Source organism: Poecilia reticulata, linkage group LG14 (genome assembly GCF_000633615.1).
Source record: "Poecilia reticulata strain Guanapo linkage group LG14, Guppy_female_1.0+MT, whole genome shotgun sequence".
Classification (NCBI taxonomy): Eukaryota; Metazoa; Chordata; class Actinopteri; order Cyprinodontiformes; family Poeciliidae; genus Poecilia; species Poecilia reticulata.
In genome coordinates, this window is record NC_024344.1 from 23436351 (window position 1) to 23448008 (window position 11658).

The window sequence follows — 11658 nt, forward strand, 5'->3', positions numbered from 1 at the left end:
TAGTTTAGGTGATTTTATTTGACCTAAAACAGAAGAGGTTTGGTCTGATTGTTATGTTGGACGGTGAGAAAAAACGTGTTTTTATTACGTGTATGTAAATGTCTGGTGTCAACAGTATCAGGTTGTCTGTGTTTAGGCAGATTTTGGTCAGTTTGGTTTTCCTGGATGGGTTTGCTAAATTCTTACAACTTCAACTTGTTTTTTTTTATTGCATTACCTGAGCAAACCAGTGCAATAAGATTAAAAACTACCCTCAAATATTTATTTGTTAGGTTTAATATTTCATATAAAAACATGCCAATAATTTTACATCTGAGTATGTGATTGCTATTAATTATTAGAAAGCACGGGTTGATAAACAAATATTTATTTTATTTCATTTAAAACATTGTGAAGTTTGGACATTTTGGGGATCACTTGACTACTTTTTTCACTTGAAGCTGCTGTTTTTGAATCATTAGTATTTTGAGCCTTTGGTTCAGTTTTTATTTTTATTTTATACTATCGTTTAACATCTCTTAACTTAAAACATCCTGACTTTTAATTGGGAATGAAACCTTTCATATTCCCTCTAAGGTTGTTTTTTTTTAACAAAGTTGCAGCAGCGCTCTGTTTGGCAGGTGATGCTAATATTATGTACAATATGATTCTCATCTCTTGTAAGTCTGCCGCACAATTCAATGAAAGATGACAAGAACAAGAAAAATATACTTAATAGTAAGGCCTATATATATATAAATATATTCCATACTCATACTTTATGCATTGAATCATATATTATTTGATTAATTTTCTTTTGGATTCAAAGCTGCTACTATCTCAATCAGTGAGCCTGAAGAGCATTTCTGTCTGAGTCAGAGTTTAGTGTATTTAATTGTTTAATTAAATAAATAAAAAATACAATGTTTATTGTGTCAAAGTTGGAATCTGCAAGTTAGATCTCAAGGAAAACCTGTTTTAGTCAGTATAAAGCTGACTGGTGCATCACTTTATAAATCTATACAAATGCAGATATTTCTAACGTTGGATACTCTTAATTCTACTCTGCAGGACTTGTATCTGTTTCCTGGGACAAATTAAAAGTTAAAAAGTCTCTGCTGAGTCTGTGAATTGAATCTCCTCTCTTCATTGAAGAAAGAAGTTGAAGAAGTGGCGTGCTTCTCATGTTTTTCTCTTTGCACCTTGCAGCTGAAGCTTCGTCTCCCAGTGGAGCGCCTCAAAGCATCAGGAGACCCACTGAAGGTAGGCTGCTCTCCTCCACAGTGAAACCATGTCGAGTCCCTCGTCCGTTTATGACGTTCTGTCATATTTAGCGTTGGTTACTCAGTGGGTTTCCTGGTAGCACAGCTCAACTCTGCAGACTTTCATGTCCTCCTCTCACTGTGATTCGTTCAGCGGGGAGTCTGGTGGAGGACATTGGTGAAATGATCCTTCAGCTCCGGAGGCAAGTGGAAAACCTCTTCAGCATCAAGTACGGTAAGCAACAGATTCATATGGAATAATGAAAAAAGTTTTTTTTTCCTGATAATTTCGATGATCATGGTGTAGTTTTTGAAAGCCAAAAATTCAGTTTCGCCTAAAATTGGATGGAGCGGCACAATAGGAACAATAATTGCTAAAGAAGCTAGCTGATCAGAGAGAGCGTAATGGAAATTTAGTGGAAGGAAAAAGTGTGGTTCATAAATAATGACTTGAGAGGATTTTATCCTGCCGGAATCGGTTTAAAATTCAGAACAACTATAAAAATGGTGCATGTATCAGTAAGTGTGTCCGTAAACTGTGGAAATTATATGTAATACAAATGCAAAAAATGAGCTCTGCTAAAAGCGGATTAGCGGAGGTTTTCCTCGATGTGTTAAGATTTAACCACTTAGTGTTAAGATTTTTTTCTACTCTCCGCTATCCCTGAATTATTTCCACTTTGTGTCTCCAGCTGAAGCTTTGGGTCTTCCAGAACCAGCCAAGGTGCCGTACTCAAAGTTCCAGATGTACCCAGAGGATCTGTACGTCACCGGCCTGCCAGAGGGAATCTCCCTCCGAAGGCCCAACTGTTTCGGAGCGGCTAAGCTACGCAAGATCCTGGCTGTTAGCAGCCAGATCCAGTTTTTTATCAAAAGGTAGAGAACATCTACAGAAACTGCCTCCATCCACTTTAGAGTATATAATGCTGTGTACATTTTAATGTTGTAATTTCACGAAATTATTACTAACCGCCTCACTTTCCTTTTTCAGGCCTGAACTCTTAGCTGAGCAAGTTAAACAAGAGATGCCTTCGATGCCTGTTTGTGATGCAGGTACGTCTCTAATGGACTGGGACTGCAGTTCCCACAAGCACAGCTGCTAGAATCTGATTTTCACTTAAATAAGATTATTTTGTACAATATTAGGAATACATAAATGGAAATAAACAAATAATTCAATTCCTTTTAAAATAAGAAAAGAATTTTATTGTCAAAAATGCAATAATATAGCATTGTTTTAGTGTGCTTAAAATAGAACATCAGCATGCGTTGAGCTCCACTCTGTTAGACTGAACATCAGTAACGTGTAGGGCTGATCTGCTCATCATTTTATGGATTAAATGATTAATAATTGGGTAGCAACGGTGCTTAGGAGGAAGTTTTGTTAACAGAGTTTCAACCAGGTGCCACTAAAGGAGTCCTGGGTAAAATAAAGTTGTTTTTTATGTTAAGTGAAAAATATTTATCTCTATGTAGACTTTTGTCTTCTTTGCTGATCTCACTGTGTTGTTCTTTCAGAAAATTGCATTTTTGAGTTGTTCATACTCCAGTTAACAATTAATCATTTACTCAGTTGCCAATTATTTGAATAATTATTTGAATAATCAATTCATCACAATTAATCCGATGAATCATTACAGCCCTAGTCATTTTTACTTTAACTTGAACTACATGTGGCTGTTTTCAGGAATGTTTCAACTTGAACTGCAGATCCTATCAGGTAGTTTGATTTATATCCATTCTGGGAAACCAATCTGTCTGTTACATCAATAAGAATAAATGCAACATCAATTTTGGACATTATAAACTTTGCTTTAAGCTGCAGGTTGCTGCTGTTCCTTATCCTGTTATATTTTTAGCTCTGAATACATTGCATTTATTCTCAGTGTGTACAGAGAAGAAGCTTTACAAATATGATTATGCCTGTCCTCTCTATGATCAGAAGAATCGGGTCACTTTCAGTTCAGGCTGCATTTTAAAACAGAAAACCCTCCCTGGGATTTCCTGCCGCAGCTTCTGCTTTAATCCCTAATGAAGCTCCGCTGCTGGGGCTACGGGCTGCTGTCAACGTTTTCTGCTCGGTAAGTCTTGGGGAGACAACAAAAACAAAAATGTATTGTTTTTCCACAGAGCCAGACGCCAAGGACAGCACACCAGCAGAGGACACAGCGGCTTTATCCAAGAGACCCGGATTCTCAGGTACGTTCATGTTCCACGTTTGATCCGCAGCCGCAGATCCCAGGATCAGACCTGGAGCTGCACTCGGCTTAGACATTAATTAGCAGAGTATTAGAGCCTGGCTGCGAGATTTTTTTGCTTAAAATTTTGAGAATAAATTCAGAATATCATGACAGTAGGCAAAAATATCAGAAGAATGTTGTATAATATCTAGAAAAACATTGTCTTAATGAAAGCAAAGCGTCGGACGTGACCGGCTCGTCAAGTTTATCCTGCTACTGATGACCATCTGATGCTGATGTGTTAACAGATGAAATATGTCCTGTTTGTAAAATCAACACCAACATATTACTTCACAAGATGCTCAAAATCACTCATTAAATTCTTTTATTTTTTTGTGCAGGAGTTATAATAAAGTCACTTCTTTGTTCTACTAATATTTTTTACTTTATGCTTGTATGATTTTGACTCAATTGTCAAAAGACTTTTTTTCTCATATTATTATGACTTTATTCTTTTAATATTGGGACATTTTGTGTTACAAATTTATTTTCATATGATTGTTCTCAAACCATTATAACATTATTCTCGTATCATTCTGACTTTTTCCTGCATTGTTACAACTTTAGTAATATTTGACTTTTATTTGTACAACATTCTTTTCATATCATGACTTTTTTCTAGTATTATTCTCATAATGAGTTTTTCTCATTATTATGACTTTATTCTGGTAATAGGACTTTATTCTTGTATTATTGCAACTACATTTTTTTATTATGACTTCTCTCGTAAAACGTTATTCTTGTAATATCAGTTTCGTCTCGTATTTTAAGACTTTATTCTCTTTGTCTTCCGACTCTGTCATACGACTTTGTTCCGGGAATTTATTTAACTTTGTCTTAGCCTGGCCATAACTTTACCGTTGTACCTTTGCAACTAAAGCGGTGTGAAAGGAAATAAAGACTTTCAAAGTGTCCTGTCTGTGTCTCATGTCCCCAGAGTGCATGGAGTCCAAGCTGTCCAGGATCGACTTGGCCAACACGCTGCGGGAGCAGGTCCAGGATCTGTTCAACAGGAAGTACGGGGAGGCATTGGGCATCAAGTACCCCGTCCAAGTGCCTTACAAGAGGATCAAGAACAACCCGGACTCGGTCATCATCGAAGGCCTCCCCCCCGGCATCCCCTTCAGGAAGCCCTGCACCTTCGGCTCCCAGAACCTGGAGCGGATCCTGGCGGTCGCCGACAAAATCAGCTTCACCATCACCAGGTGGGCAGCAGGAATGATGGCTTTCAGACGGCATTCCAGCAGAACTTCAGCAGTGATCTTGTTATTATTCTCTGTGTTTTCAGACCATTTCAAGGACTTATTCCCAAACCAGGTATTCTAAGAATTTCACTTTAGAACCCATTCATGCATCATTACATGGAGAGCAAAGTTAATATGTTTTATGTTCTAACTATCAGCACCTCGTCGAGTCACTTTACTAAAGAAGGCCTACGCCTCAATAAGCGGTGAGGAGAAAGTCTCTTTTTTTTTTTTCTTTTCTTCTTCATCACATGCTGCATCTTTACACTCGGTGTTGTCGCTTTCTGCCAACAGACGATGACGACATCAACCGCATGGGCGAGAAAGTGGTCCTCCGAGAGCAAGTCAAGGAGCTTTTCAACAAGAAATACGGTAACAAATCAATTATCAACATTAGATCAATTCAGATCTGAGTTTGATGAAGTTTGATGAATGGCCAAATCAGAAAAATGATAACATGCAGAAAAGTTTGAATACAAAGACAGAGAAGAGTTAAATAATGGATGTTTTCATCTGCAGGAATTCAAAAACCATAGATATGACCATCTTTATAAAAAAATTAATGATTAATAAATGATTAAATCAGCTTGATTCAGAAGCCAATCCATTTTTTTTTAACATATCAATTCAAAACAAACGTCTTTCCAACGTACTTTGTAAGAAAAGCAGATCTAAGAATCAGTGAATCTATGAATCAACTTCATAAGACGGTAACATAAACAGACTAGATTTACCACACCAAGCCTGTTAAATTAAGACGTGACAGAAATATTTTATGGATGCTTCCGTTGAATAGTTTTGCAGCAATCCCTCCTTCCTAGCAGTGGCAATTGACAGTTGGTTGCATTAAAAGCTTAACTTTTTAGGAATCAATTACAGAGTAAAAATGTGGCAACAGCAGACAAATAATTGGTTAAAGTCACTGATTTAGCAGCAAATTTAGCAGGAAAAAGTTGGATCAAGTATTGACCCTTGTGGGTCAACTACACACGTCAACAAAAAGATGTAAAATCAAGCAACTAAAGTAGCCCCATTTTTTTTTTTGCTTTTGTTCTTATAGAAAAGTGATGTTATTCATTGTAGAACTAAAACTTTAATATGACTTTCCACATTTCTGTATTCATAAAATGGCATTTAGTCTTCAAATCCTTTTTGACTTGGATTAAAAAATATATTCTGTTGTAGAAACAGGATTTGGGTCACTATTTCAGAAGGCTTGCTAATACTTAGCTAATTTTAATAAAAGGCGATTTGGGTGCTGCGACAGACTGGTGACCTGTCCAGGTGACCCCGCCTCTCACCCGGAACGTTAGCTGGAGATGGGCACCAGCAACCCTCCTGACCCCACTAAGGGACAAGGGTGTAAAGAAAATGGATGAATGGATTTGGGTGCTGCAAGGTTGGATTTATTTGGAAAAGTCTCTGGACCTTCCCTGTGGTTCTACTTTTTGGAAAGGTTTGGTTATAAAAAGACAAATATTTTGTAAATTTTCCATTGTGAGAAGATTAGGCCAATAATAAATAAAAAAACGTTTAACAGACAAATTTGTATCATTCTTGATCTGCAGTTCGGAGCCACAAATGGCCCAGACGGATGCTCTAGCTCTGAATATTTCAAACGATTGAGTAAAGTTGGTTTTATTCACAGCTCGGTTTAATATTTCCACGTCCTCTTGTTGATTGTGCGGTCCAGGCGAGGCGCTGGGCTTGGACCGCTCCGTCGTCGTGCCGTACAAACTGATCCGCGGCAGTCCGGAGTCCGTGGAGGTCGGCGGTCTTCCAGACGACGTCCCCTTCCGAAACCCCAACACTTACGACATCGTGTGCCTGGAGAAAATCCTTCAAGCCGCGGATAAAGTCACGTTCAACATCAAGAGCCAGCTCCAGTGAGTGCAGAGCCGCCTGGAAGCTGTCAGCGCCTGGGTTCAGGGGAATTTAGGCTCTCATTGTGTCGCATTAAAGCTCCTGGCGGTTTAAACCCACCCTTTGATATGTCACCCACTGCATCCTCTTCAACAAATATATTTATATAAAATAAAACAAAGCAGAGTCTGCTTTGACATCAAAGCGGCTCGTGTAAGATGAAAGGAAATGAAAAATCGTTAAAGTAATCCAGATTTCAGTCTGTTTCTCTGAACTTTTAGGTGTCAGAAAGTTTAGAAACCTGCAGGCTAATGGAAACATTTTACCTTTTACCTTTTACAGGCCTTTTGCAGAGATCTGCAGCCAGGCTTGTAACACAGGTATGAGCAACTCAGATTGGATTTGTAGAGTTAAAATGAAAAGCCTCCATCTGTTAGCTGAACCCGCCTGCTTGGTGTCTCCAGCAGGAACAGACGCCTCCACTAACCGACGGAAACGCAAGAGAGTCCAGGAGAGCAGCCGCATACCCGCCTCGTCCGACCTGGGGATATCAGCCAATCAGATTCCAGTTATGGTACTTTAACCCCGCCTCTCTTTTTTGGTCCTAATGCATTTTACGCAATAAAATGTTTTATTATTTAAAAAATGAATTGAATTGTTTGTTTGCATTGTTTAATGTATTTGTAATGTTGTACAAAAAAAGGGTTAAATAAAAAACCCCCAGCAGAATCAACGGATTACTAAATGAATCGCGAGTCGCAGCGTTTCGGTGAAGTAAAGCTGCGGTCAGAGCCGTTGCTGTCTGCAGCATTCTGTCCCCTGCTGACCCGTCCTCTCTTTGTGTCCCTGCAGCAGTGGCCCATGTACATGGTGGACTACAGCGGCGTGAACGTCCAGGTTCCCGGGAAAGTCAATTACTGAAGGACAAACTCGGACTGCAGTAAGGAGGAGCTTGTTTCTCTTCCACAGAGGGACACCAGGACTTTTCCCCGCAGGAATAAGACTCTGCAGAACGCTTTTCTAAAAGCTGCAGGTTCGACTCTTGAACGGCAGAATGTATGTGCGGCAGAAAGCTTGGCTTGTTTTGCTTTTAAAAACTCAAGTTATTTCACTTTTTTTAAAAAGCTGGAAACGTCACTAACATGTCGTTATTTCACTTTGTTTTTTCCAGTTACAAACTGTCCATTCACTGAGTCATGATTTTAAATCGAGATGATCTGGTTCCATATTATTCAGATATTTGTACCTTTTATTTATTATATTTATTAAAATATGACATTATGTGCAGGGATGTAAAATATATTATTCTGTTATACTTTGAGGAACTCACGACACTAACTCAGATCACTAAAGGTGGCTGCTAAACACGAGGCTGAAGCAGCAGATTTTCAGTGTCTTCATTTGTTAAACATGAGACTAAAAAACGGACTCAGTTTGATCAGCAGGAAGAACTACGCCTCTTTATGTTAACACCACATTAACATGTAAAATATGTCATTTAAAGTCAGCCTGAATGTATCATGTAAAGAAAAGAATGGTATGTTACTCTGCGATGACCGTCTCTGGACTAATTATATTTAATATGCTGTACCTTAACGCCAGTTAGGCCTTTGAAATAAAATGTGTTGCCTTGCACTTTGAATTTGTGGAGTTTGCTTTTAATTGGTTTTTGAACAGAGTTCAGTCGATTACAGGATTTTTTTGTCTTAGCTAATTCTTTGATTTCTTTGTTAGAAATGGATAAGAAACAAATCAGTTTCGATCAATCAACATTTTTACGAAGTTCAGTGAAACAAACCATCAGGTTCCACTAGGGGGCAGTATCTATTGTAAATGTTTTCATCAAGTTAATTGCAGGGTCTGTACTTAATTACATGTACATTTTAATCAAAGTATAACAAAATAAACATTTTCAATTCAAAATCTTGTTTTGCTGCTGAAACATGAGCTCAAAAGCAAATCCATATTTCTGGTTTTTAATCTGTTTTAAGATATTTAACCATCAAGTCGGTGCAAAGTTTTTCAAGAACCTCTGGTCACCATGGAGCTTCTTTAGAAATGCGAACAGTGGATGCTCACATTAGCACTGGGGACGTCTTTGCTGCTGCAACATGTTTAGCATTGAGATGCTACTTTAGGCTTGACTAGTTAGCTTATAGGCTAACTCCTGATAGCACAATTTTAACATAAGTCTTTCCACCATCCAATCAGATCATTTTTGAAACAAAAATTAACACCAAGTGGGCCAAGAGAAGTGACTGTCATCCATGGCGGCTTATAGATGTCACTCGTGCATCATATTTATGGGTGTACCAGAAACATGCAAATATAAAGGTTCTGGCAATTGTGTAAAAATTCACTTCATTAATCAACATTAAAAGTCAGAGCAGTAGAAATATTATTACAAACTATAAAGAAACAGGTTACAGCAGAACATCGGTTAAAAAAAAAGAACTTATCACAGGTGAACCAGTTGTGCCTGATGGTGCAAATTAGCAACATGAAGCACAACCTGGCACCATTTATATATATATATGAATAAAAATACATCCCCAGATTTTCAAAGTGTGTTGAATCACTTCAGGTGTAACCGTGTATGCAGATGATGCAACACTCTTTTCAACAATCGGTCCCGTCAACTCAACACACCACAATGAGATGATTGGAAAACAGTTCAGATTTGGAAAAAATAAAAAACTAAAATCAAGTCACACGTAGTCATGATTTTATTTTGCATTGTATCTTTATTGCAGATCCATTTTTTCCCCTTTTTTAAGTTGTACACAGGTCGAGGCTGAGCTGATCAGCTGTGACTGCAGCACTGTGAGCAGGATAATGTGAATACAGGAGGTTTCACCTCGTGGGAACATGGACAAGTTCGCTGCAGCTTTGCTAGTCTTGTTTTAATCAAGACAAAATCGAAGACTGATTGTCACACTGTCAAATCTTAACTAGAGATTTTTTTATTTTATTTTTTTGTCTCAGAGGTGAGAAAATAACTGAGGTCAGGGGGCTCGTTGTTCTCTCTCGCACAGCAACTGCAACATTAAATGACGAAAAACAGCTGCAGAATGCCCCCAGTTTGAAGGCTTAAATAGAAGATGGCTAAACAATAACAACAAAAAATAAGTCACAACTTTTATGGCATTTTTTTTTTCATATTTTTGATGCATTTATATGTTTATTTACAACTGAAGTATTGCCTCTTCTCATCAAATCTGTTTGTTAAACTGACGTTGCTACTTGAAGTTTAGTGTTCCGACTGCACGTGTTCCAAGCTTCTACCGACAGGAAATAAAACAACTGAATAAAGTAACTGTGTCAGCTGAATGCACTGTAGGAGCTAAAGTGCTTCATGAGATTCTCATTCCCAGAGTGAGCTCCGCTTCCCGCTGCAGCTGAAAGACGAGGATACTGACGCGGCCGGGACGGGGCTGGGGAGGAATAAAAATCACGAGTTTTCCAGTGTTTTGGAGGTTTGAAGGAGCAGGCGAACACTGAGATGAGGCCTGCGGGTTGTTTTTTTTTTTTATTTTTCTCCCCTCCCATCGTTTCTGTTTTGTGACGTGCAGAAATGCAGCAGCATATGAACCAGGCAGCTTCTCTGCAGAGATTATGGTTGTGTTTATTTCTTTTTTCCTCAGCTGAGAGCTGAGCTGGAGGTTTGCAGTGGAGTGGAAATGTGTGAAGCTGCGACCTAACTGCTGCTGCCGCCGCCGCCCGGAGGTTTGAGGCAGTCCTCTGTCACGCCCTGCGAGGCCAGCTCTGACAGAACGTTGTCCAGGTAGTTTGGGTCGGGGTAGCCGTGGCCCGACATGTTGGACATCATCTCGGTTTTGTGGTGGATGCCGTTCCACACCACCGTGTCATGCTCCCCGGTGGTGCTGGACGTTCCCACGGTGAAGATCAGGCGCCGCATCCACGCCACCTTCAGCAGCTCCAGGACCTGACATGAGCAGAGAGATGGCTGAGCCAATTGAAACAGACATACTGGACGTCCTTCAACAGGTTAGAATACATGCAAACATGCTCATTACATTTTTTGCACCAAATCATTCTGAGATGATGAGAGTTTAGTCGGCTATTTAGAGCCTCTCTCACTTTAAATACAGACAAGCTCCTGCTGGCCACGTACCCAAACTCAAATTTCTAACGTAAAAATGGCTGCAAACCGATGCATAGTTATATAACCGTACATCTTTGAAAAGCAGAAGTGGAGCCTCCTGCACAACCAACAAGAATGCAGCAAGTGGTTTCTGGATGGGAAGTCAACACTCTTTTCCAGCAGCCATTGTACAACGCATACAGCTGTAAGACCAGCTGACCAAATGTGCTAGAGCTCAGCTTGGGTTGCTAGGTAACGGCACAGTGCCCGTCAACTGCTACTTCATCGGAATGTTTTTGAAACGGCTCATTTTCCAGACACCATAGAGCAACATTCATTTATTGCCATTAAAAACGGTTTGGTGTTTTAAGCACTTTTTCTGTTTTCAGCAGCATCAAAAACCCAAATGGAAGTACAAAACTGCTAAATGTACATTTTGCATAATGGGTCCCTTTATGGGCCGCTGGGCGATACGGAATAAAAATAACCCTCTGATGCGTAAGTGGGTCTTTTTTGACTCAGCGATGTAAGTTTTTTTTTTTTTGCAATATCTTTGTAATTAAAAGTTTTAATCATTTCATATTCCTCAAAAAACATGTTACTGACATCATGCAATTAACATTTTTTATTTACCTTTTACACATTTTAAGAAATAGCACATAGTCTGCTCAGATATGACCTACAGGCCTGGACATAAAATGACTCGTTGCCTATAATGTTCAACATTTCACTCCATTGTTCTACTCATTAGCACGTTGTCAGGGTTTGGACTCCAGCTGCAACTGCTGACCATCATAATAAACTTTATTTTCATGTGTTTAAACCTTCAACCATCGCAATAATTCATTCTACTCAGATTTGACAGCTGGTCTCGTTTTCACACGATAACCTGATTAACCAGCTGACCTGGTTAACCAGCTGACCTGATTAACCAGCTGAACCAGCTGACCTGATTAACCAGCTGA

General features: G+C 39.1%; 2 protein-coding genes across 8 annotated transcripts in view; one reads left to right on the forward strand and one right to left on the reverse strand.

Annotated features, from left to right (window-relative positions):
- Positions 1 to 8230, forward strand: part of gtf2ird1 (GTF2I repeat domain containing 1) — a 33403-nt gene extending 25173 nt beyond the window's left edge. For both annotated transcript variants that reach the window (XM_008428496.2, XM_008428497.2), the window contains exons 15-27: positions 1189 to 1242; positions 1396 to 1476; positions 1934 to 2117; positions 2233 to 2294; positions 3372 to 3440; positions 4419 to 4686; positions 4770 to 4798; positions 4884 to 4931; positions 5020 to 5097; positions 6419 to 6611; positions 6931 to 6968; positions 7053 to 7162; positions 7441 to 8230. In XM_008428496.2, coding sequence (XP_008426718.1) covers positions 1189 to 1242; positions 1396 to 1476; positions 1934 to 2117; positions 2233 to 2294; positions 3372 to 3440; positions 4419 to 4686; positions 4770 to 4798; positions 4884 to 4931; positions 5020 to 5097; positions 6419 to 6611; positions 6931 to 6968; positions 7053 to 7162; positions 7441 to 7509 — 1283 coding nt within the window. In that variant the 3' untranslated portion in view covers positions 7510 to 8230. The remainder of the gene's footprint in view (positions 1 to 1188; positions 1243 to 1395; positions 1477 to 1933; positions 2118 to 2232; positions 2295 to 3371; positions 3441 to 4418; positions 4687 to 4769; positions 4799 to 4883; positions 4932 to 5019; positions 5098 to 6418; positions 6612 to 6930; positions 6969 to 7052; positions 7163 to 7440) is intronic.
- A 1082-nt stretch (positions 8231 to 9312) lies between these two features.
- dtx2 (deltex 2, E3 ubiquitin ligase) overlaps positions 9313 to 11658 on the reverse strand; it is a 21390-nt gene continuing 19044 nt past the window's right edge. For 2 of the 6 annotated variants that reach the window (XM_008428501.2, XM_008428500.2), the window contains one exon: positions 9313 to 10534. In XM_008428501.2, coding sequence (XP_008426723.1) covers positions 10286 to 10534 — 249 coding nt within the window. In that variant the 3' untranslated portion in view covers positions 9313 to 10285. Of the gene's footprint in view, positions 10535 to 11226; positions 11643 to 11658 lie in introns of those variants that run through there. The other 4 variants (XR_001777276.1, XR_001777277.1, XR_535438.2 and 1 more) reach the window with 3 other exon arrangements.